The 25,138-nt window shown below is 43.1% G+C and overlaps 3 protein-coding genes across 9 annotated transcripts; 1 reads left to right on the top strand and 2 right to left on the bottom strand.

Annotated features, from left to right (window-relative positions):
• Positions 1-61: 61 nt before the first annotated feature.
• Positions 62-4,625, bottom strand: GEMIN6 (gem nuclear organelle associated protein 6). 4 transcript variants are annotated; one of them, XM_028140080.2, is made up of 3 exons: positions 4,353-4,625; positions 3,869-4,012; positions 62-1,009 (listed from the first exon to the last, which is right to left on the bottom strand). In XM_028140080.2, the coding sequence occupies exons 1-3, from the start codon at positions 4,415-4,417 to the stop codon at positions 634-636; spliced, it is 585 nt and encodes a 194-aa protein (XP_027995881.1). In that variant the 5' UTR covers positions 4,418-4,625; the 3' UTR covers positions 62-633. The 4 variants fall into 4 exon arrangements, with proteins under 4 accessions (XP_027995881.1, XP_054584400.1, XP_054584402.1 ...); XM_054728425.1 differs by having other exon boundaries at positions 3,869-4,062; positions 4,353-4,410; XM_054728427.1 differs by having other exon boundaries at positions 4,349-4,406.
• Positions 4,626-11,583: 6,958 nt separating this feature from the next.
• Positions 11,584-18,713, bottom strand: LOC103305668 (tetratricopeptide repeat protein 39B-like). Its single transcript, XM_008162471.3, has 2 exons — positions 18,494-18,713; positions 11,584-13,705 (listed from the first exon to the last, which is right to left on the bottom strand). The coding sequence occupies exon 2, from the start codon at positions 13,546-13,548 to the stop codon at positions 11,779-11,781; it is 1,770 nt and encodes a 589-aa protein (XP_008160693.1). The 5' UTR covers positions 13,549-13,705; positions 18,494-18,713; the 3' UTR covers positions 11,584-11,778.
• Positions 18,714-18,951: 238 nt separating this feature from the next.
• On the top strand, positions 18,952-24,614 carry SRSF7 (serine and arginine rich splicing factor 7). 4 transcript variants are annotated; one of them, XM_028140076.2, is made up of 8 exons: positions 18,953-19,092; positions 20,379-20,559; positions 20,821-20,997; positions 21,868-21,942; positions 22,028-22,129; positions 22,865-22,918; positions 23,443-23,478; positions 24,316-24,614. In XM_028140076.2, the coding sequence occupies exons 1-8, from the start codon at positions 19,065-19,067 to the stop codon at positions 24,368-24,370; spliced, it is 708 nt and encodes a 235-aa protein (XP_027995877.1). In that variant the 5' UTR covers positions 18,953-19,064; the 3' UTR covers positions 24,371-24,614. The 4 variants fall into 4 exon arrangements, with proteins under 4 accessions (XP_027995878.1, XP_027995877.1, XP_008160446.1 ...); XM_008162224.3 differs by having other exon boundaries at positions 22,028-22,138; XM_028140077.2 differs by lacking the exon at positions 23,443-23,478 and having other exon boundaries at positions 18,952-19,092.
• The last annotated feature ends 524 nt before the right edge of the window (positions 24,615-25,138 follow it).

Here is a 25,138-nt window from a genome sequence, read left to right as displayed (position 1 = left end):
CTGCCTGGCTCCCAAGGTCAGGGGTGGCGAAGCACTGCCTGCACGCCCCTCGGGGAAGCCGAACCTGAGGAATGGGGCCCGGGTGAAGGAACTGAGTTGAATTCAGCTGCAGGCTACCTGCCATATTTAGCTTTTCCCTCAGAGATACCAATTTGTTCTCACTTTCAAGGCTTTGAGGGTTATATGGTTTGTGTGTTAAGATACTTACCACTAGTCAAAACTTTTAAGTTTCAAGCAGTTTCATTATTACACACACACACACCCCAAAAAAAATTTAGAGACACACATAGTTAGTGAAAGGACTTAATGCATTTTATGTTAAATGTAACATGTTGCATTTTTCCAAATACATTTCTTGCCTAATAAAAATGGAGGTATAGCTCCATCAGAAGAAAGGACTTACAAGCCTAATGTCCCTGTGCTAATTTTGTTGCATGTGATGTTATCCTTGCAACAGTACACTTATTAGCATTCATAATCCACGTCTTTGATTTTACCAAAACAAATTAAAACACACACACACACACACACACTGTGTGCCTTTAAAGTCCTGTAGTATGATGGCCTTAACATTCAAAACATTTTATGAAGAAAAAATAGTCTTATTTCAGTGCACCCATAGTTCTTGGCTTCTCATTGGGAAGCTGCAAGATGTCCTTGAATAAGATCCTGAACACGGGACAGAATAATCTCATTAGAACTGCTACAATTTTCTGGACCATATGGTGGGTCTATGGTCAGGACCCCAGCCACACAAAGAGTCCTTGGTGAATCTCCCTGTTCAGTGACCGGGATGTGGTTCTTCTCAAGCCATTTCTTTAGGCTGTTCTTTCTCTTTTCCAGATCCTCAAGGTTGTATGCCTGACAGTCTCCAGATGTGAACAAATGCATCAGCTTCTCTCTTACCCCTTGGTCCCCTTCATTCACAGTTTCAACAGTCTGCACGGCGTGTCCCATAATTCCGGTCACAGACATGCTGCCATTTTCAAGGAAGTTCACGAGGACAATACTTTGGAGAAAAAGTAAGTTCAGAGAAGATTTGCAAAAGAAAAACCTAAAGGCCCATAAAACTCTGGAAGAAGCAATGGAATAAGAGGCATCAACCCCAGCGAGTCATTAGAATAATAGGGAATGCTCTTCTCCGTTTAAAATTACTCCTCTCACCACCAGATGTTTTCACTTGCTCAGTAAGCATTCACTGAGGGTCCTAAACATGTAAACTTTTTGTCCAGCCTGAAGCACTCATTGTGAAAGGCAGTGAAAGCATTACTTAAAGAGTTATAAATGCCTTAAATGCATATTAAAAAGAAGCGAGGGGCCGAAACTGGTTTAGCTCAGTGGATAGAGCGTCAGCCTGCGGACTGAAAGGTCCCAGGTTCGATTCCGGTCAAGGGCATGTACCTTGGTTGCGGGCACATCCCCAGTGGGAGGTGTGCAGGAGGCAGCTGATCGATGTCTCTCATCGATGTTTCTAACTCTCTATCCCTCTCCCTTCCTCTCTGTAAAAAATCAGTAAAATATAAACTAAAAAAAAAAAAAAGAAGAAGCAAGGGTACTGAGTTAACTTTTAGAGTTAAAAAAAAAACAAAACTGAATACTCCCCTTCAAAGCAGACCAAAGAAAATATCAAAGCACAAAATTAATAATAAAACAAGAGTCAGTAAGAGGATGAAAGCCAAAAATTGGGTCTTTTTTTCCCCTTACCTGAGGACATTTTTCCATTGATTTTTAGAGAGAGTGGAAGAGGGAGGGAGGGAGAGAGAGAAACATCAATGAGAGAGACACATGGATTGGTTGCCTCCTGCACTGGGGTTGAAGCCTGCAACCAAGGCACATACCCTTAACCGGAATCGAACCTGGAACCCTTCAGTCCACAGTCCAATGTTCTATCCAGTAAGCCAAACCGGCTGCGGCCAAAAATTGGTTCTTTGAAAAAAAATTCACAAAACTCAGCAAGATTAATAACAGAAAATGAAGGCCCTGGCCAGGTGGCTCACTTGATTACAGCGTTGTCCTGATACACCAAGGCTGAGGGTTCACTCTCCGGTTAGGGCACATACAGGCAATCAATGAATTCATAAATAAGTGGAACAATAAATCGGTGTTTCTCTCTCTCTTCCTCCCTTTCTCTTTCTCTACAATCAATAAATTTTTTTAAAAAATTAAAGATACATATAAATCATATTAAGAATAGCCGAAACCGGTTTGGCTCAGTGGATAAAGCGTCGGCCTTCGGACTCAAGGGTCCCAGGTTTGATTCCGGTCAAGGGCATGTACCTTGGTTGCGGGCACATCCCCAGTAGGGGGTGTGCAAGAGGCAGCTGATCGATGTTTCTCTCTCATCGATGTTTCTAACTCTCTATCCCTCTCTCTTCCTCTCTGTAAAAAATCAATAAAATATATTTAAAAAAAAAGAATAGAGCATTATAAAATATTGACAAATTTATGCTAATAATTTTGAACTTAAAACGGAAAACTTTCTGGAAAATTTAAGTTTCTACTATTGACTCAAAAAAAAAGTGTTAGTTCTATAATCTTTAAATAAAAAATAAATAACTAGTTTAGCCTGACCTTTGTGGCTTAGTTGGTTGAGCATCATCTCATGCACCCAGAGATCACAGGTTCTATTCCTAGTCAGGGCACATGCCCAGGTTTTGGGCTTGATCCCCAGTAGGGGGCATGCAGGAGGCAGCTGATAATACGTTTCTCTCTCCTCCCCTCCTCTCTCACTAAAATCAAATCAGCAAAAATTAAATAAACTACATCCTAATAATGCAATAAACTCAATCCAGAATGTTTTCAGTTCTATCAAATGACTCCCTTTCTTCAACAAATAAGGGATATGAAAACTAAAAAGAGAAACTGCAGTTATAGATTAAGATACTTACGAGACATATCATCCAAACTGATAAACCAATATAAAGACACTTTGAAGACAATCAAGTGAACCTGAACTCAGAGAAGGATTTAGCTAATATTAAAATTATGATTACTGTTCTTAAGTGTTATAATATTGTGCTTACGTTTATTAAAGAGTCCCTATCTATTAAGAGATATATTGAAGTATTTATGAACCAAATTATATGCCTACAATTGGCTTTAAAATACATGGAAGGAGGTGTAAGGTTAGTGTTTGTTATACCATCCTCTTTATATTTTGTGTTATGTTTAAAATTTCACAATAAAATGTAGTAAGAAATGTCTCGCCCTGTTGGCGTGGCTCAGTGGTTGAGCATCCACCTATGAACCAGGAGGTCGCTGTTCGATCCTGTCAGGGCACATGCCGGGGTTGCAGGCTCGATCCCGTGTGGGGCGTGCAGGAGGCAATGATTAATGATTCTCTCATCACTGATGTTTCTATCTCTTTATACCTCTCCCTTCCTCTCTGAAATCAATAAAATGTATATTTTTCAAAATGTCTCATTTCTAGGAACTTGGTTGGTCTGACAAGGTAAACCATAGGTAGAGCTGCACTTAGATTCAAAGACAATAAAATTCTTTTTTTTTTAAGCAGCTATTTTTTAAAATATATTTTATTGATTTTTTACAGAGAGGAAGGGAGAGGGATAGAGAGTTAGAAACATGGAGAGTTAGAAACATTGATGAGAGAGAAACATCGATCAGCTGCCTCCTGCACACCCCCTACCGGGGATGTGCCCACAACCAAGGTACATGCCCTTGACCGGAATCGAACCTGGGGACCCTTCAGTCCGCAGGCCGACGCTCTATCCACTGAGCCAAACCAGTTAGGGCGACAGTAAAATTCTTACAGGGGAATAATTAGCCTTTCATTGTCCGCTCTCTGAGTTTGTATGAGAGGCAGCACAAAGGGGTGTCATGATTTCAGGGAAGCAGGACCCATACTCACTTGGCAGAGACGGGGTCTGTGGTTAAAACCCATCCTCTATAGTCCTTCTCACTTGCTGTCACTCTGACTTCTTTGTAAGTGTAATCTTGCCATTCTAAGGGGCCTCTCTTCGTCCATTCATTCGCGGCTGCCATCTGGCTAAATCTAAAACCACCAGCAGTTCGGGTTAATATTCGTTCCACCCCAGCAAATCCCTAATCTTAGAGGTAAAGAAAACCTGTCATTTGCCTCAAGTTCCATATCAGAAAAACAGTTAATACAGAATTTACTATTCGGTCTGAAAGCCGCCGCGGGGCCCCGTCTGGGGTAACCTCTGGCCCACTTCTAGTCCACCCCATCCCGGTCCAGACCGCCTCCACGCGGGCTCCGAAGGCCGGTCTGTGGGTGCTCAAACCCTTCCACTCTGCTCTCCTTCCCCCAAAGGCGCTCACTCCACACCACTCGGAGCCAAAAACGGAAAAGGAAAACCCAGCTATGCACCCACTCGCTCTTGGGCGCTGTCTGCGGGATCTCTCCGGCCCCGGATGGGTCCCAACGTCCTCTCAACATTGGTTTGGAGGCGGCATCGACGAGGCGGCGGCAGCGAAGGCTGCAGAGCTCAGACTTCTTGGCCTCTCCTGCAGCCGCATGGTACTCAAACCAGGTGGTCCTTAACGTTTAATCCCCAAAAACGAGAAAAACACCGCTTGGAACTGCCGGCAGCGCCCAGTACCCGGCAACCACGTTAAGAGGAAGGAGTCCCTTCCTGAGCGGAGCCCGCCGGGGCCCAGCATGCTTTGCGGCACGTCGTCACTTCCTACCCCCAGAATTCTCTGTTTTGTAGTCCTTGGCTGTCATCAAACCTAGAGGTCTGAGAGCCGCGGCCCCGGAGTGCCGGAGGCTGGGTGCAGGGTGTGGGCAGGGGCTGAGATATTTTTTGTGTAATAATAATAAGCCTTCTTGTTCGCTGGGGCCACCCCTCTCCACTGCCACGATGCACATTTCAAAAAGAAAATGCGAAAGAGGAAAATGCTCGGGCCAGGTCCCCGTTGATAGTAGAAATGGAATTCCACTTTTGCCATGGATTCAAAGCACATGGACCCTCCAGGTAAATCCTAAAGCTCTGGAAGTGTGAGGTGAAAGTGCCTAGGACAGAAGCGACAGAGCCAAGGTATTTCTTGTTTGCTCTGTGTAAGGCAATTAAGGTGCCTGCTCCTTTGGGATGTGTCCTGGGTCCAGTCCTGCAGGAGGTGCAGAAGCTGGAAAGAAAAGCACGGGGTTTGGTTGAATTCCACCTGGCCAAAAACTCGCTATAAACGCCCCCACCCACAAGTGGAAAAGTGCAAAAGACTAGTTCCAACCACAGGTTTCTGGTCGCCTACCTAGTTGGCTCCTGAAAAATGATACAAGGTGAACACTAAAGGAGACTTAGAAAAGCTGGATTAGAGGACTATTAAGCCACTATGTAGCCCAGCCACGTGTCTCAGTCGTTGAGCTAGACTTATGAACCAGGAGATCACGGTTTGATCCCGATCAGGGCACATGCCTGGATTGTGGACTGGATCCCCAGTAGGGGGGCGTGCAGGAGGCAGCTAATCAATTATTCTCTCTCATCATTGATGTTTCTATCTCTTTCTCCCTCTCCCTTCCTCTCTGAAATCAATAAGAATATGTTTTTAAAAATACACACAGTGTAGAAAACATTGAAAATGAACCAGCTTGGCTTAAGTTACCCCTTTAAAAGTGATGAGACAGAGCAATTTCTTTCCCTTCTTTCCATTATCCCATTAGTCTCCTAACTAAAGGCTCATTCTCAGCATCCCTGATGCAAATCACTGATGCAAATTCTCCCTAACCCAAGTTCTCAGTAGGACCCTCTTCTGTAGTCTGTAGTGACTGAGATGAGATGGTACACGTCCTTTCTCCAGCCCACCCTGCCCCCTTGGTCCACCTGAAGTGTCCCTCATACCAGTTGGTGCCCCTTCTCTCTCATTCTCTCATTCTCCTTCTCTTCCCAGTCCCTCTCCCTCCATCTCCTTCCTAAGGTCTGTCTCCCCCTCAAACCTTCACACACACACTTAATCCCTTCCTCTGCCAATACCAAAATGGCTTATTTTAGATTTTGGAGTATATTTATTTTAATTTTAGCAAGAAATATTTCTTAAAAAAAAAAAAAGAAATATTTCTTGCCCAGCCGGGTGTGGCTCAGCGGTTGAGCCTCGACCCAGGAACCAAGATACCACTGGTTCGATTCCCAGTCAGAGCATATGCCCAGGTTGCTCAATCCCCAGTGTGGCTTGTGCAAGAGGCAGCTGAAAATGATTCTCTCTCATTATTGATGTTTCTATCTCTCCCTTTTACTTCCTTCCTGAAATCAATAAAAATATATATTTAAAAAAGAAATATTTCTTAAAGAAAAGTTTCCTAAATGCCTTGATAAGTTTAAAAATTGTCAATAGTCTTTATTGTTCACTGTTCTTTATCATGGTGCAAAGATAAACCTGGCCTGCCAGGCCTGAACTATCAAAAATTTCAATTCAGTGTTGGGTGGTCTTAAAAGTAGGTAAAAAATGAAGTGGGAATGGGGTGGCAATTTACCATATTTTTCATGCAAGATAAGGGCAGAAGAAAATAACCCCAGTCATTTTGGCCCAAGACTTTTTAATGTTCTAGCTTTTGCATTTATTCAACAAGTAGAACCTATTAGAAATGTCTGTTTGTTGTTGTTGTTAATCTTTACCCGAGGATATTTTTCCCATTGATTTTTAGAGAGAGTGGAAGGGAGAGGGAAAGGGAGAGACAGAGAGAAACATCAATGTGAGAGACACATCGATTGGTTGCCTCCACATGAGGCAGGGGATCAAACCTGCAACCCAGGTACGTGTCCTTGACTGGAAATCGAACCTCAACCCTTTGGTAGATAAGTCAGAGGTCTAACCACTGAGCAACCGGCTAGGGCTACAGTGGGTTCTTTAGAGGCAGTTTAATCTGGTTCCTGTGCACCACTGACTACTCATACCAGCTTTAGGACTTTGGAAGTCATTTGCCGTCTTAGATTTCTTATCTATAAGCAAAATGTGGGGTTAGATGGCCCAATATCCTCTCAGCTCTAAATTTTCATGACTAAATATTCGTGAATAAGACACACACGGTCCTTAGTGAGCCCTGTAAACCCTCTAAGGGCAGGGGCCATGTTTGTTTTGTTTACTACCATGTATCCTACCTCTAGAGCATTGCCTAGTATTAGTAGGTGGTGCCCAGTTTGAATTGAATTCTTATTTCTTAATCAGTTATATAGCACCTAATATGTGCCAGGCATTATTTTAATAACCTTAAAACATGAACTGATTTTATGAGTGAATAAACCAAAGAGAATGTGAAAAATCTGAGTGATGCAATGACATAATGAAATTGGTATGTTAGAAGGATACTGAGAAATTGGATGTGGGGGAAAATAGGGAAGTATAGAGCATATACAGCATGAAACTATGTAGAATGTAGCCTCTCTACACAACAAAGCAGTGGTATTATTAGGTGTGTGTGTGGGGGGAGGGGATTCCAGAACCACTTTTCAATTGGAATTCCAGTTTATAGGAGGCAGTATCTCCAAATAAATTCATTATCGGGCCTCCCCAACCTTGCGCAGAGGGGAGATTTTATAACCCCAGAGCGGGAAGATTATTTCCCCTGTCAGTAGAATGAAGGTAGGACTTTCCTAGGATGACAGTGCTTTGAACAGGCTTTGTGAATTCTAATATACTAAACAAATGTACCATGTGAAAGTTTAGGACACGGCTACTTTGTACATTGCCTTCAAATACGCCCAGATAATATCGTTATGGCTAAAAATCAGTGCCATCTTTTTTCATTGATTTCCTCTTATTCAATGAGGTAAACAATCTCAGTAGTAAGAATATAGATTTTACATAATTTTATTTTGATTTTTTTTTAAAAAGGGGATTAACCGTTTTTATTTTTCCCTGGAATTGTCTTGGAATAATAAAAGGACATCCAGCCCTAGCCAGTTTGGCTCAGCGGATAGAGTGTCAGCCTGCGGACCAAAGGGTCCCAGGTTCCATTCCCAGTCAAGGGCACCGACCCATGTTGCAGGCTCCTCCCTGGCCCGGGCCCTGGTCAGGGGGGCCCCATGCAGGAGGCAACCAATTGATGTGTTTCTCTCACTTTGATGTTTTCCCTTTTTCTTTCCCTCTCTCTTACACTCTCTCTAAAAATCAATGGAAAAATGTCCTCAGTGAGGATTTAAAAAAAAAAAAGGTATCCACTACTGAGTTCCTAAAATTATAAAGAAATTTAACACTGCAGATATTAAACCTGGGCCAGTTCAAGGCCAGAACCTAGGCTGTGGCTAGCAATTTCGCCAAGGAAATATCAATCACAAGATTTCCTGTTAGATCTGCAGTCTTTTCCAAGTGATTCCTTATTCTCATCGTTGCCTTGTCACCTTTTCAACTGTGCCCCTCTGATACTATCTTGTAGCCTATGGTTATTTACATATGTGTTGGGGCAATAACTTCTGGGGGGTTCATTTAACAGTCCTTTCCCACAACCTCCTAATTAATGAGGCTTGACTGCTAAAACTCATTCTCAGTTTCTTTTGTAGGGAGAAGTGGCCATGAACTATTTCAGGCCAATGAGATACACATGGACATTCCTAGGAAAGCTGTCTCTTCTGAAATAAAAAAAAAAAAAAGCAAAGCCTCCTAAGGAAAAGAGATCCTTTCTTGTCCCTTCACCATTTCTCCTCCAGTCTGCCTGGCTTGGACATAAGGCCTGGAGGTGAGGCAACCTCTTTCCACCATGAGGAAACCTGCATAGAGAAGGCCTTGTGCCAAGCAGAAAAATACAAGATAAAAAGAGCCAGACCAGACCGGACCTACCTATTTCAGGTTTCTTTTGTTTGGGATGAATAAACTCCTGTCGGTTTAAGCAAATGCTTTAACTGTTTCCCACTCCCAACAAAATATTTTACTAACTTGTCTCCCCAGTAAGGTCCTCAGGAGAGAGACCATGCTTTATCTTGATGTCCTCAGTACTCTGCTCAGTGCCTGCATATAGTAGGCATTCAACAGATATTTGTTTAAACAATTAATAAATGTTCTATTCATTGTTAGAAATTGGGGCAGAACACAAAATCATAATTTAGGCAGGGAGTTACTTATTTCATAAGTGACCAAGATAAAATAAGAACAGAAAAAGCAAAAGATGAAAAGGAAAAAGAAAAAGCAAAGAACCGATCAAATTTTAGATTGGCAAAGCAGGTAACAAAGGAACTTTTGCTTTTTCCAAGAAAGTAATTTAAATCCTCTTCATTGAAGAACAATGTATTATAATTCTTATTAGTGATAATAAATGTATATTAACTCAGTCTTAACACAAGAAAACCGTGAGACAGGAACTATTATTATCCCAACTTTACAGCTAAGGAAACTGAGACCCAGGAGGCTGAGGGCCACACAGCTAGTTAGTGACACTGCTAGGATACAAATCCAGGCAATCAGACCAGGGCCTGCCCTCTTAACCACTCTATGGTCCCATCATCCTATCTAATAAAGAGGTAATGTGCAAATTGACCATCACTCCAACACACAAGATGGCCACCCTCATGTGGTCATGTGGTCAAAGATGGTCACACCCATGTGGACACAAGATGGCCAGCAGGGGAGGGCAGTTGGGGGGGACCAGCCCTACAGGGGAGGGAAGTTGGGGGGAGGGGACCTGGCCTGCAGGGGAGGGCAGTTGGGGGCAAACAGGCTGGCAGGGGAGGGCAGTTAGGGGCAATCGGGCCAGCAGGGGAGCAGTTTGGTGTCAATCAGCCTGGCAGGGGAGTGGTTAGGGGTGATCAGCCTGGCAGGCAGAAGCAGTTAGGGGCAATCAGGCAGGCAGGCAGGTGAGTGGTTGGGAGCCAGCAGTCCTGGATTGTGAGAGGGATGTCTGACTGCCCGTTTAGGCCCAATCCCACTGGGCAGTCGGACATTCCTTGAGGGGTCCCAGATAGGAGAGAATGCAGGCAAATTTCATGCACCGGGCCTAAATTAAATAATGATGAATAACTCAAGTACAATTGTGTGCCTGAAAGTTGTTTTTAATTAATGAGGAACATGTGTTTCAACCTAAGCATTTCTAAATCTGAAATACTAGCCCCAGGATGCGCTCCCAGTGGGTTGCTTAGACACCCAAAGCATTAAGATAAGGTGTTTTACTCAGGTGTTTTGGCAAAGCAAACTTTCCCAGCAACTTCTTTTCCACGGGTGGCTGGCTGCACAGAGGATACACTTAGGCAGACTTAATGGTCTAAAAACTAGGGACTGGCGGGGGTGGATGGGTGGGTGGATGGGAAGAGATCAACCAAGAACTGATGTGCATATATGCATAACCCATGGATATAGACAATAGGGTGGTGAAGGCCTGGGGGGCGGGGGCTACAAATTCATGCACCAGGCCTCTAGTTATCTAAGGAGATGTTAAAAAAATATTTTTTGAAACCTGGCCAGGTGGCTCAGTTGGTTGGAGTATCAACCTGTGTGGGTTCAGTTCCCAGTCAGGGCACATACCTAGGTGGGGGCATGTACAGGAGGCAACTGATCAATGTTTCTCTCTCCCTTCCTCTCCCCCTAAAATAAACATATCCTCAAGTGAGGATAAAATATATATATATTTTTTGAGTTTTTTTGAAAATTTTCTATAACATGATTGATAAATTCATAAGAATATAAGAGAGTATCCTAGCCCTGGCTGGTTTGGCTCAGTGAATAGAGTGTCGGCCTGCAGACTGAAGGGTCCCAGTTTTGATTCTGGTCAAGGGCATGTACCTTGGTTGTGGGCACATCCCCAGTGGGGGGTGAGGGGATGCAGGAGGCAGCTGATTGGTGTTTCTCTCTCATCGATGTTTCTAACTCTCTATCCCTCTCCCTTCCTCTCTGTAAAAAATCCATAAAATATATCTTTAAAAAAAGAGAGTATCCTATATAATAAAAGGCTAATATGCAAATAGAATGAACAGCAGAACCACCAAACAACCGGTCGCTATGACATGCGCTGGCCACCAGGGGGCATGTGCGGAACATGGCAAGCATTGGCTGTGGTGGGATAGTGGAGTAGGTAAGCGAGGGCACCAGACCAAAGTGGGGTGCTGATCACTGCCATAGGGGCGAGCCTCTGGTGGTTACTGAAAATTCCTTGCTTCCGTGTGCTGTGATCCCACCCGGCACCTGCACCTGCTGCCGGTGCCAGCCCTGCTCGAACCCACTGCCGGCACCAGAGCCACCGCTTGCACCCGCTGCTGGTGCCCAGCGTTGGTCCCGATCACTTGTGCCATCAGCGGGTGTGAGCAGCGGCTGCCAGCCCTGATTGCCCCTGAGGGCTTCTTCACCTCCCCCTGCTCCTAAGGGGTGATCGGGGCAGCTGCTGCTGCTTGTACCCGCTGCTGGCGCCGGCTCCACTCGTTCCCTCCTCGCCATCAGCAGGTGCAAGTGGGGCTGGCGCTGACAGCTCATGGGAGCAATGGTGGTGGTGGGAGTGGGGCTGCTGGCAGGCAGGGGACTGAGGTTTGCAGCAGGAGGGACCGGGCGGGGGGTGGGGCAGAGGATGGGCCAAGTCCCGCCCCTGTGCCTACCACAGCCTCACGGCCCATCGTTCCTTTCAAGGTGCACTGGGCCCCTAGTCTTTTATAATGTACATCATTTGCCTTTTCTTTTTCAATAATGTACATCACTCCATTTGCCAGTGTAAGACATTCCATTTTATAGGCATGAAGGAGGAAAGAGGGAAAAGGAATTTCTTGTTACATCAGATTCTTAGTAGCTGCCTCTTCTTGGATTTCTTCCACAAAGAAATTATTTTTCTACCTGTTAATTATCTTGCTGACTGTAGATACTTCCCTCATAGTAACAAAACTACACTTTGTATCTAAATCACTTTGCTTTAGCTATGTGTTCAAGAGCTACATGCGCCTTAAACTGTAATCGGGCTTCCATGGAATAGTCTTTGTAGTTCTTTATGTTGTCTAGGTTTTTCATTGCACTGCTATAATCTCCCTTCAGGTAGTATAGAATTCCCAGTTCGTAGTAAGTGTACGGCACCAAATAGTGGTCATATTTTAACAATTTCTCCTTTTGAATGACACGATTAAAGTACTGCTCGGCCATCACGTATTTGCCCAAGTGTTTCAGACAGAGACCTTTCAGTAAACTTAGCAAACATAGGTCATCTGTGCCATACTCTTTATTGGGTTTTTCTCGTAAAAGTTCTTCTCCTCTGTTAATTATTGCAAGCCAGCATGAGATCAGGTGTAGTCTTTTGCTCATGACTTGGAAACCACTCCAGGCATAAGTGAATTCCAGAATGGGCTGTGCTATAAACCAGCCTTTAGTACTACCATAGCGCCGACCCTTCTCAGCCACAAACTTTTCTATTGGCACAGAAGCGCCTAAAAGTCTGATTCTCAGGCTCTCCACACTTAAGAAAAGAGAGTTCATGTCCTTACTTTCTGATTTAGCAAATCCAGAAGGAAGCAGAGCCAGTAGCATGGCTTTACTGAATGAATACATTGACTTGGACCATTTGCTGTCTTGAAGCAGCAGATCAGCATAGCGGTAGGCCTCCTTCCAGTCCTGCACAAAGATGTGGCACCACATGAGTTCCCAGTAACAGATGTGATCAAGTTGCTTCCATTCATTCTGAATAAAAATGCACTCCTGTAATGTTAACTGTGCATTCTCAAATTTCCCTTTCAGCATACTGAAACGCGCATGAAAAAATTTAAGTATGACACACTTTGGAAATTTCTGGAGATAAATTAGGAAGAGATGGTCGATGGGATAACTGTGACTTGTTTCAATACCAAAAGCTACGCAGACATAGCTGTAATAGAAGAGTAGAGTCAAAATGCTTAAGACATTATTTATATGGGATTCGGAGGCACTCTCGTGAAGCAAAGTCAAGGCCACCTGTTTATCACCGTGATATCCAACAACATTGAGTAACTTAAGTGTCTTCGGTGGCATAAGGGATAATATCAAATTGAATGCTCCAAGTCCGAATTTTACTCCTCCAATCAGGTGTCTAGAGGTTTTGCTTTGGTTGGTAGGTATCTGTGTTAGTATTTGTTGACAGTCTTTGTATATTTGGTAACTTAACCCAATGTTGATCCCACTTTTAAGAAAGCCAAGCATACTGTCATCCTGTATAAATGTCACCGCAGATTTCAAGATCAGACACTCCGCATAGCAGACTTCGGCATGCAGTTCCTCTTCTTTGATCGCCTTTATTCCCTGTTTACTCACTAGACGAGAGAAACTTGTCATCCTGCCTTTTCTTCGGAAACTGTTACAAGTTTTCAACGCTTCTTTCGCAGCCGTCATTCCAATGTCTATATCCTGTGGGTCAAAAGTCAAGATGGCTTTCACAACCATAAGGATACCATTGACTAGAGCATGGTATATGCTGTTTTTTGACCATGGATAAATGAGATTTATGGCATCTGAGAATCTGTTATTTAGAAACAAATACAACCCAGTTGTGCATTCTTCCAGGGAAGATACTAGATCCATGGTTGTTGCCACAGGGATAATTTCATGGGCGTCTTCATACGTGTCCTCCTTGTCATTTTCTTCCTTCCATAAAGGAAATGATGTAATGACATCTTTCTTATAATTTTCTCTTTTACTTAGAATACGTGACATACTCGCTTCCTCACTCTAGAGATGGGAAATGTTTGGCTGCAGTGATGTAGCTCCTGTTCTCCTGATTGGGTCAGTTCTTCCACAACCTGACGGGTTGGTGTTATAATGGAGGCAAACAAACTTAAGAGCTGTAGGTGTAGCATTAGGATATTCTCATCTAGATCAGACAAACGGGGGGAAAAAAGGTAATATTATTTACCTCGAAGATGCATTTCTGAAAAATTCAAATCATTTGAAATGTACTAAAAATAAAAATCACATGTCTTTTAACAACATTGTGAAGTAAATCCTTTGTAAACAGATGAGTTATTTTTTAAAATATATTTTAATTGATTTCAGAAAGGGAGGGAGAGCCGAAACCGGTTTGGCTCAGTGGATAGAGCATCGGCCTGCAGACTCAAGGGTCCCAGGTTCGATTCCGGTCAAGGGCATGTACCTTGGTTGCGGGCACATCCCCAGTAGGGGGTGTGCAGGAGGCAGCTGATCGATGTTTCGCTCTCATTGATGTTTCTAACTCTCTATCCCTCTCTCTTCCTCTCTGTAAAAAAATCAATAAAATATATTAAAAAAAAAAAAAGAAGAGAAATTTTATAGAAAAAAAAAAAAAAGAAAGGGAGGGAGAGGGAGAGATAGAAACATCAATGATGAGAGAAAATCATTGATTGGCTGCCCCTTGCACACCCTACACTGCAACCCAGGCATGTGCCATGACCCCAGGAATCAAACCGTGACCTCCTGGTTCATAGGTCGATGCTCAACCAATGAGCCATGCAGGCCGGGCTAGCCCTCTTGCTAAGACACCAAGGTGACCAAGTTCCTTTCATGAATATTCTTTCTTCAGAGAAGAAACAACATAAATGATTAGTTGAAGGCTTGATAGTTTTACAAGTTCCCACTTTTTAATATGAAATATTAAGTAGCTCTTAACACAAGGGAATGCAATCGGGCATTCCCTTGATTTTTGTAAAATCACCCACTTGGGTGATATTTGTATTAGCAGGGCACTCCTGCATCCCATTTTCCTTCTTCCTAGTTTCACTCTTCGATGTTGGACAAAGCACTGGCTTTCTTTAACTGTTGCCCCACCCCACCCCACACTTCAGTACTGATTATGGTTCAGTACTTGGCTAATGAGAAGTTAATTTCTTTATACAATACGAAAAAAATTATAAATTTGCCTCTAATAATTTTTCCTTCCCAGAATTCTTAACAGCATTCTAGAAGAAACAGAAAATCAGGAAATGCTGGAAAAAAGAAAGAAAGAAAGAAAGAAAGAAAGAGAGAGAGAGAAGAGAGAGAGAGAGAGAGAGAGAGAAAGGAAGAAAGTTGTAGCTGAACATAGCTTGACCTTCAGTACATCCATACTCAGCACATACATAAATACATATTAAAAAACTAGTGTTTGTAACTACAGACTATTTCATTATATTGAAATCAGTACATGTGCAAAAGGTCTAAACTATATTTTCCTGTTTTAAGGTTTTCACATCCAAGCTAAAATGGTGACAATGACTTAAAAGTGAAACTAAAATGGAGAAGAAAATAAGATAAAAAATTAACTTTTTCTTTAATGCTCCCCTGAAAGTACTTATCTAGGAAATGCAGATAAATTTTGAAAACTGCTATAAAAGGATGAAGAAATCCCAACCCCCCAAAGCTAATATTATCAATGTTTAACAACTGTAATGTGTTAAGAGCTACTTAATATTTCATATTAAAAATATCAGAATATTTGTTGAATTGAATTAAGTAGCTTTCACATTCAAATTGAACCTGGGAATGTGATTTTAATGAACACAGAATCCTAGAGGCAAAAATGTAGGTGAAACCGATTTCAAAAGAATCAGCAGGAATAGAAGTACTCTTTACAATAAAACCTCCCTGATTTAGATTGACATTTAGTCAAAAGAGTTGGTTACATGTTCTTAGAAAAAGAGTGTTTAGTATAAAAGTGTACAGAAATAGTGTACAGTACTATTATTTATTTTTAAAAATACAATTGATTTTAGGGAGAGAGAGAGAGAGATACCTCAATGTGAGAGATCAGCTGCCTCCCACACCCCCCCCAGGGATGGAGCCTACAACCTGGGCATGTACCCTGACCTGGAATCCAACCAGTGACCCTTCGGTGCACAGGGTGACTCTCAATCAACTGAGCCATACCGGCCAGTACTATTATGTTTTTCATGGCAACTATGTTAGCAAAGCCCAGACTAGAACAGGCCCTCTTGTAATAGAGGTAAATAATATGTAATTGGCTTATCAAAGTGCCTGTCTCCGAGGGAGCAGGCAAGCCAGTCAGGGTTTACCTCTTTTTCTTCTTTTGTGCTTGAAAGCAGTTTGCTGTTAGAAAATTGCTTCTTTTCATATTGTTAGCATTATTATTTGCCTAGAAATGATCTTTTATACAGTAGACGTTTTATTCAGAGCCAAAAAATATTTATTGAGGCCTATTAGGAGCTATACAACATAATCAGTATTATCTTTTCCATCCAAGCACTAACCAGACCTAACCCTGCTTAACTCCTGAGATCAAACCAGATCTCAGGCATTCAGAGTGGTATGTCCAGTGACTAGTAAGTACTCTCTTTCCATAAGTTATCTATGTTTTGTCCAACAGCAATTTTCATAAATTCTTAATAGGAGGAAGTTGAATTAGTGAGGCTTTATAAAACTGATACTGTATTCTATTTTTCTGGGAGTATGTAAAAATATCTTTATCATTTAACCCTTTTAAGATGAATCCTGATAAGTAGATGACAACAAAGATTAATAAGGTTAATAGAGAACAAATATAACATACTACATAGAACTGATAGGGGCTCAGAGGGAATGCTGGGGCACCCGTAATGCTCATAGATATTATTAATCAAGTCTGTTCTGTCTTGGTCAAAGAAAGTAGACCCTGACCTGGTTGCTGTGTCCAGATGCTTGACCGCCTCTGGGAGTTTGCCTCAGGAATGCTGTCTATTCTCCGATTCCGGAAATGGGCTAAGCTGTTTTTTGTTTTTGTTCTTTTTTTAAAAAAATGTTTTTATTTATCTTCTTTTTATTTATCTCAGAGAGGGAGAGAGAGAGAGAAACATCAATGATAAGAGAATCATTGATCACCTGCCTCCTGCATGCCCCCTACTGGGGGTCGAACCCGTAACCCTGGGCATGTGCCCTTGACGGAATAGAACCTGGGACCCTTCAGTCTGCAGGCCGATGCCCTATCCATTGAGCTAAACCAGCTAGGGCTAAGCTGGTTTGACTTCGTAAAAAGATTATCTACCCTGTTATTGGACTCTTATGATACTGGAAGCAGATACACTGATCACATACCCCACAGCCCTTATCCTGCTATACCCTCCCCACTGCCCTTATCCTGCTATACCCTCCCCACTGCCCTTATCCTGCTATACCCTCCCCACTGCCCTTATCCTGCTATACCCTCCCCACTGCACTTAGCTTTTCTTTCTTACCCCTATATGAGCAGCCAACTGGCAGGAGATATTAGAGAAGTTTTTCAGGTACCAAGCCCACTGCTCTCTCCTATTGCTGGCAATTCAAATAAACACTCATAAAAAATTCAACCTTGTCTCTGCTTATTGGCTTAGTGGCAAGAGGCAGAAATGGGCCTGTTGTGTCTGGTACCAGAACTTCTACTTTCTTGCTAGAATCTTTGAGACAGACTAATTTTTTCCATAATTTGATAAATCTGAAAAAATATGTATAAATTCATGCCATCACCTGGAGAGAATCCATATTTTATTCACCTGAATAAAGGCTTATTCAACTAAGCCTCTCTCCTATACTCTGTATCCAACATCTATATACACCAAGTGAAGATATAGCAGATTAAAAAACAAGTACAAATACTTAAGGAATTGCTCTTTTATGTGGAACATTTCCAAATTGTGTATCCCAAGTATTTATGGTGCAGTGTCTCTTTTTGGTGGATGGTAAAAAAAAAAAAGTTAAATCTGTATTTGTAGAGTTGGTGTCTGGTAAATGCAATGTGTAAAATCAAAACTGGATTTTAAGCGATTCTAACGAAATGAAAAGGTTTCCATTTATTTGCTATATAGAGTGGCTAAGCAGCAAGAGGCTGCTACTGAAAGACTTGCCCTGGTGTGGCGCAGTTGGTTAAGCATCCTCCCATGCACCAGGAGGTCACCAGTTCGATTCCCATGCCTGGGTTGCAGGAACAATCCCCAATAGGGGGCTTGCAGGAGGTAGCCCATGGATGTCTCTCTCATTGATGTTTCTATTTCTCCCTTCCTCTCTCTGAAATCAATAAAAACATTTTTTAAAAAGTCCTTAGGAACTGAGTCTTTAATGGATGTGTTACCCAACACAAAAAGAACTAGAGGGGAAGCACAAATAAATTGTGTTTCAAATGCAAATAATTTCAGAATTGCCACAAACCACTAGCCCAAACATAACTGGCAGCTTTACGGGTTTAGGGTTTTGCCCCCACCAGTGTGGCTCAGTGGTTGAGTGTTGACCTATGAACCAGAAGGTTCACCGTTGGATTCCCGTCAGAGCGCCAGCGAGGGTTGAGGGCTCCATCGCCAGTAGGGGGCGTGCAGGAAGCAACCAATCAATGAGTCCCATCATTGGTGTTTCTATCTCTTTCCCTTCCTCCCTGAAATCAATAAAAATATTTTCTAAAAAGATAAGGATTTAGGGTTTTGTCACAATTTCATTATAACCCCCCCCCACACACACACACACACACACACACGCAAAAGAGATAACTCTATTCCTTTGTTCCCCAGACCCCAAGAAGTCAGAACGTGTTGGTGAAAATTGGTAGCTGGTTCTTAAGGGATTTTTTTTTGGGTGGGTGCAGGGCGGGATGTCCCTAGGGGCTTCATCCCTTTTGAGGCCTACAAGGTAGAGACCACTACTCAGAATAGCGGGTTCAAGGAGTTCTCGCCCTGGCCAAACTCCCGATTACCTCTGCTGAGCCCCAAAGATCATTTGAGCATTAGCCTAGGCCAGGTCCCGCAGCAGAACGGCGGCGACGGCGGCGACATCAGCAGTGACAGCCTTTCGTAGGCCGGTCTAATGCACCTGTAATAACATCACTAGCGCTGAGGGTCCCTAGAATGGGGGAAATAGGAGGGGGGAAGGGAGAAGGGAAGGGGGGAAATGAGGAGGGTACAGGAAAGGGGGGAAGGATGGGGCGGGACACCGCCGGGAAGGCCAAGGGTTTACTGGCGAGATTCTGACGTTCCCATGGAAACGCATCCCTCCGCTTGTGATTGGTCCTTTACGCTCTTCAGTTCCTCCCCCCGCGCCCCCCCCCCGCGCCGCTGCTCTGGTGTTTCCGCCCAGCTCCTTTGTGCCGCGCAGAACGCTGAGATGACGCATGCGCAAAGGAACCCAGCCGCCGCATATATAAACCGGAACCCAGGCTCTTCCTCTTAGCGCCGCTAGGACCGTTGGCGTGCGAGGTGTGTGCAGCTTTTTGTGTTACTCGTATCCCGGGCACTGCGAGCCGAACGAGCCTCGCTCGCGGGCCAGTCATGTCGCGCTACGGGCGGTACGGAGGAGGTAAGCGGGCAGGGCCCAGGGAGGGACGTTATCGTGGGTGTTGCGAGGACTGCGAGGCCCTGGGGCTGGCGCGGCGGTTGGGAGACGGTTATTCCGCGTGCGTAATGGCGGCTTGGGCGCACACGGTACGAAGCCGGAGGCAGCGGGGGCGGGATGTGGAGGGGGAGACGCGGGGGGCGGGTGTCGGTCTGGGTCAAGTTCTCTGTCAGTTCTTGGGGCACTTTCCGTCTCGCGCCCCAGCCCTCGTCAGGCGCACGGCCGCCGCCGCTTCGCTGTTGCCCTTCGAGCCGCCGGCCGTCCCCCACACGCCACCCCCCCGCCCTCGGCTGCCATTTTGCGCACAATCACGAGCGTGCACGGTGGCGCATTTCCCTGCCGCTTTCCCGCCACTTTAGCGGAGAGTCTGGTCGCAGCCGTGAAATCACGGGTGAATTGGAGCCCGAGCAAAACGGGCAGCCTCGAGCCGCGCTTTGTCGTCCTGCAGCCGGTCGGACTGCGGAGTGGGCACGGGGACTCGCTCTTTCCGTCTGGCGGCCGGCTGGTTGGTTTCCCTTCTCCCGTAGCTCTTTCGGGCGCGGCGTATGACTGGGGCGGGGAGCTGGAGTCCCGGGCGAGCCCGCGCCCGGGGCAGTTACCGCGGAGGACGGGCGCCGGCGCAGCCCTGCTCTCCAGGTCCGGCCCTCGGCGGGGCCCGCCCGCCGCCGCCGCCGCCCGGGTCCGGCCGCCCGGGTCCGCGCGCTCCCAGCCCCGAGGCTGCCGGGACTCGGGGGCGGGACCGGGGCGGGACCGCCTCGCGCTCGGAATGCCCTGCCACACTCATCTGTTCCCGTGTTTTCGAGGTGTTTTTCCCACCATATTAGAACGTTAAGAACTTTGTCATACGTCTAGCTCTTCAGAAATTGCCGGCTTTGCTGGTTTTAAGACCACGTTCGATTTTTTTAAAGTTTTTAATACATTTTTGTTGATTTCAGAGAGGAAGGGAGAGGGAGAGAGAGAGAGAAACATCAATGATGACAGGGAATCCTTGATTGGCTGCCTCCTGCACGTCCCCCACTGGGGATGGAGCCCGCAACCCGGGCATGTGCCCTTGACCGGAATCGAACCCGGGACCTTTCAGTCCACAGGCCGACGCTCTATCCACTGAGCCAAACCAGGTAGGGCCCACGTTCGATTCTTGATAGAGCACAAAATATGCTTTGCACAGTCTTAAGGATGTGCAAAGAATTCATTCAAACTCGGGTCAAATGTTGCATAACGTGCGTTCTTCTATTTGCATTTTTAAACAGAAACCAAGGTGTATGTTGGTAACCTGGGAACTGGTGCTGGCAAAGGAGAGTTAGAAAGGGCTTTCAGTTATTATGGCCCCTTAAGAACTGTGTGGATTGCAAGAAATCCTCCGGGATTCGCCTTTGTGGAATTTGAAGATCCTAGAGATGCAGAAGATGCAGTTCGAGGCCTGGATGGCAAGTAAGTAAGATGCCAGTTAGGAAACTTACTGGATAGTCTGCTAGGCTGGGTAATGAGGTGGGTGCTAAGCTTGGGCTCTGTAGTCCAGAGGAAAATGTAAATAGCTAATCATTTTATCTGCTTAAGAAAGGGAGTAGAGGTGGCCTTCAAAGGGCTACAAAGATAGCTGATGCCTGTGAAAGCAGAGGGATGGAAAGTTCTAAATCCCGAGGTCATATATGTGTTTTTTAGCATTAGAATTTTGTTGCTTCTGTTTTACAGGGTGATTTGTGGTTCCCGAGTGAGGGTTGAACTATCAACAGGCATGCCTCGGAGATCTCGTTTGGATAGACCACCTGCCCGACGTCCCTTTGATCCAAATGATAGATGCTATGAGTGTGGTGAAAAGGGACATTATGCTTATGATTGTCATCGCTATAGCCGACGAAGAAGAAGCAGGTATTTATTTTAAAGGAATGGTTGGTGTACTGGTTAATCAAGTAATTCTTTTATTAGCAAGGCAGAAACTAATATTTTTATATAAATTTTAATGTTAATTGTACAGGTGTATTTTTACAATTTTTGTTTAATTAAACAAATGTTAATATATTAATAATCAACCTGGTCAAAACCTTTCAGGTTTCTTCGTTTGAGTCAGTCGCCTTGATTCAGAATGTCACGAGCCTTATGATATGCTGAGGCGCCTTGCAAATCCGACAATTAAGATCCTCCTAGACCTTGAGGTGATCAGCATAAGAGGCCAGATCCCCTCGAGTCATCTACACCTAGCTTCACCTTATTCTTTAAAGGGCAGAAAATTTGAGTCGGTGATCGCCGTAACAGTAAATTTGGCTTACAATTGGGGCCCCCTCCGGTTTAGAAAGAGGAACACCAGATTGACCACATTTCCAACTAGAAAAATCTTCTTGCGTCAATCAAGCCTCACCTGGCTCATTTGGCTGTCAGTTTGATCGTCGTTAGATTGAAGAAAACATCTAGATGCAGCGATCGGCTATAGATACTTCTAGATCGTCTAGATCTACTAGACCATGGGCCAAAGAGGGTCGACCTGCAGACTTGCAAGGTTTATTTTAAATACACATTACAGTGTTTTATATTATGTAATTCTAAGATGTAATTCAGCTTTTAACAAATCTTTTTTTAGGTAGTTTAAAAAAAAAAAAACTGGACAACTAATAGGCCCAGAATTTATTTCCAAATGAGATAGTAAATTTAAATAGTTTTGAGACTTGATTTCAGCAGAGGGACACAAACTACAAATACGAGTTGCCATCTAACATTTTGTTATTTTCCCAACTTGAAAAATAGGTCACGGTCTAGATCACATTCGAGATCCAGAGGTAGACGATATTCTCGCTCAAGGAGCAGGAGCAGGGGCAGGAGGTGAGAGATCTTTAATGCAAGTTTTAACAAGCAATAAAAAACTTTAATTGGAGGTGGACCTAAACCTCTTTAATTTAATTTTTAGGTCGAGATCAGCATCTCCTCGAAGATCAAGATCTGTATCTCTTCGTAGATCACGATCCGCTTCACTCAGACGATCTAGATCTGGTTCTATAAAAGGATCGAGGTATTTCCAGTATGTACCATTTTTTCCCCCGCTTATTTGTATTTGGGTTGTCACGTCTTAATGACAAAAGTAGAGTGTCTTAAGGACATAATTTGGCGTGATGGGGTGAATTTGAGACCTTAGAAAGTCGTTTAGGGAAATAGTAGTGTACATATATATGGGTGAGCATGGCTTGTTCAGCCAGACATTTAGACACTGAAATTAAGGTAGAAATCAAACTAAGAACTTCACCTCTTTTTACTCCCTTTGAAGAAGACCTGTAAAGGTGATAGAAATGAATAATGTCTATAAAATAAGGAGTTGACAATACTACAGATGATGGATGAGTCTCCTAGGTAGGGAATGCCATTGGGAGATGTTTTATAAATATTTAAATGCAGAGATTCTAAAACTTGTGGTCCATTTGCAAAAGCTCTGGACCCCCTCTCTAGACAAATGAATTTGATGGTTGGATGTCATATCAGTCTTAAATGAAAACCATCTACATACTTTCTCTTGGATACTTAACTGACAATCTAGCTCATTGGGTATGGTAGAAGCAAATAATTAAAATAGTAGTTCCTTATTTATTTGATATTAGACCTTGTTGAAAATGTGACAATTAGACTGATATAAGGCAGGAGTGGCATCTTGCTCAGTTTTAGCCTCTATTCCAAGCCTGCCTAATAAGGTGCTCAGAAGGTGTTTAAGGAAATTACTAGTGTGGACTAATTGGTATAATTTTTGTTTTTTAAGATCACGGTCAAGGTCAAGATCAAGATCCAGGTCTATTTCACGACCAAGAAGCAGGTAAGGGTGAAAAGTTGAACAACACTCTTGTAGTTATATGGCACCAATATCCAAAGAGTTCAAAGTGTTTTGAATTGTTGAGGCTTCAAGTGTTAACTCTAAGCCTAGGTGTTGTTGAGTGGGAACACAGTACCTTGTCAATGAACTACACTTTAGAACTTCATTTGTACATGGCCTCTTCTGGATGATTTCCTGGACAAGGGAATGTCAAGGTATAGTGAGAAAGCAGTTTGTAACTTTGCTGTTAACAGGCCCTTGTTAGAACTAATAGGTGCATGGGGAAGCATTTTGAGATAGGTGAGCTTTAGGCAGATGAATCATCATAAAAGCAGTTCATTTTATGATGATTAGTTGGAAGATGGGCTTTTGTTAGCAAAAGCTGATGGGCATTTTTTTTTTTCAGTTTAATTGCAGTCTGACGTTTTAATTTCAGGACAATTTGGGGGTTCATTTCATGATATTGTGACTGTAAGAAAGGGATTGGTTAGTACTTTTTCTTAATAGAATTTCTCATGTTTTGACAGCCGATCAAAGTCCAGATCTCCATCTCCAAAAAGAAGGTAAGCTAAATAATTTGTTGCCAAATTTTAACTGTCACATGTGGCCTCTGCAGGATTTGTTTGCTTCCTGCCTACTTTGCAGGCTTTGATTTTGAGCTCTTTGGAAAATTGGTGCTATATATATATATATAAATATATATAAAAATACTAAATACTAAGTTTCTTAAAGTATTGCTTTTCCTGCTTCATTATCACCGTATACTTTTATTGGAAATATTTAGTCATAAAATGTTAGAGTGACGATCAAGATGTGTTTAGTCCGGTGAACCCTTAATTGTATAATTTCATGTTAAGACACATGCTTTCCCCACACATAGGAGACAGTAGGTAAAAAGGAAATGAAGAAAAATTTGTAGGTTGAAATCTTGAAGCTAAACTATTATCTGTCTAGTTGCTATTTAATAACCCTCACAAAGAAAAAAAACCCCAAAATTCAAATAGTTCTCTTTAACTTAACCTTGCAATTTTAGCAAGGATGCTAATCTTAAACAGGGACAAATGACTTGTATATAAATCTTTTTCAGAGAGAGGAAGGGGGAGGGAGAGAAACACCAATGAGAGAGAAACATTGATCAGCTGCCTCCTTCATGCCCCTTACTGGGGATCATACCTGCAACCTGGACATGCCCCCTAACAGGGAATGGAACATGACCTCCTAGTTCATGGGTTGCCACTCAACCACTGAAACACACTGGCCGGGCTATTTATGATTTTTAGATCTCTGCTGTAGAAACTTAAGTTCTTTTGGCCACCTTTGAATTTATTGAAACATGTTCGTACAAAGAGTACGTCTCAGTAGACACTAATGGGTTCCAAACCTGATGTTTTTCTTTTTAGTCGTTCCCCATCAGGAAGTCCAAGAAGGAGTGCAAGTCCTGAAAGAGCGGACTGAAGTTCTCAAGTTCACCTTTTAGGGAAAAGTTATTTTGTTTACATTATTATAAGGGATTTGTGATGTTTGTAAAATGTAACCTAGGAAGGTTATTTCAACCATCTAATCAAAATGGATCTGGATTATTACTCTGTAAATTCACAGCAGTAAGATAATATAAATTTTTGTTGAATGTATTAACATCTTATGGTTTGCAAATGTGAGTTTTTATTTGGCACATTTAAATAAAATGTTTCTAACTAGATTTTTGATCTGTGTTCAATATTAATACTTAAGCTTCAGTAGTCAACCTTGATATCAACCATATAAGTACAGACCTACATTCAAAGTTTAATGGTGTGAAGTCTTCAACATCATTAACTGTAGTTATTTATACACTTGGAAAATTCCCTTTTACCTATAGAGGTTTGGTTAAGATAAGAACTCAAATCCTCCTTAATAGCATGAATGCATCATGACCAGTCCCTGAATTAATTGGAGTTATATATTATCAGGCTAATGATACCGATCTGTTAAGCTAGAGAAACCACTGATTTGCCTATAAGCGTGACAGCTAAACCAAGAGCTTATTAAAGAAGTAATTGGACTCAGTGCTCGAGGAACTGGATTATTTTTTGAAAGCTATTTTTAAATAGAGTGACAGGTTTTCAGGCTATTTGACGGGATAATGTCAACTCGATTGTAGGAAGTTCTCAGTGTTACTTGAGACAATTTTATAACAGCATTTTTGCATGTTTGAGGAATTGTCTAAATTTGGGACAAAACATC

This window comes from Eptesicus fuscus, chromosome 16 (genome assembly GCF_027574615.1).
Source record: "Eptesicus fuscus isolate TK198812 chromosome 16, DD_ASM_mEF_20220401, whole genome shotgun sequence".
Lineage (NCBI taxonomy): Eukaryota > Metazoa > Chordata > Mammalia > Chiroptera > Vespertilionidae > Eptesicus > Eptesicus fuscus.
This window is presented reverse-complemented; position numbering and strand designations above follow the sequence as displayed.

What these genes read in the sequence shown, in the direction of transcription:
- LOC103305668 (XM_008162471.3), bottom strand. Translation starts at nt 13,548, where the DNA reads ATGTCACGTATTCTAAGTAAAAGAGAAAATTATAAGAAAGATGTCATT.
- SRSF7 (XM_008162224.3), top strand. Translation starts at nt 19,065, where the DNA reads ATGTCGCGCTACGGGCGGTACGGAGGAG. An exon ending in AGCCGACGAAGAAGAAGCAG is followed by an intron (nt 20,998 to 21,867) that starts GTATTTATTTTA and finishes CTTGAAAAATAG; the next exon opens with GTCACGGTCTAGATCACATT. An exon ending in ATTTCACGACCAAGAAGCAG is followed by an intron (nt 22,919 to 23,442) that starts GTAAGGGTGAAA and finishes ATGTTTTGACAG; the next exon opens with CCGATCAAAGTCCAGATCTC.
- GEMIN6 (XM_028140080.2), bottom strand. Translation starts at nt 4,417, where the DNA reads ATGTTGAGAGGACGTTGGGACCCATCCGGGGCCGGAGAGATCCCGCAG. An exon ending in CAGACAGCGCCCAAGAGCGA is followed by an intron (nt 4,013 to 4,352) that starts GTGGGTGCATAG and finishes TGGTGGTTTTAG; the next exon opens with ATTTAGCCAGATGGCAGCCG. An exon ending in ACAGACCCCGTCTCTGCCAA is followed by an intron (nt 1,010 to 3,868) that starts GTGAGTATGGGT and finishes TTTTCTCCAAAG; the next exon opens with TATTGTCCTCGTGAACTTCC.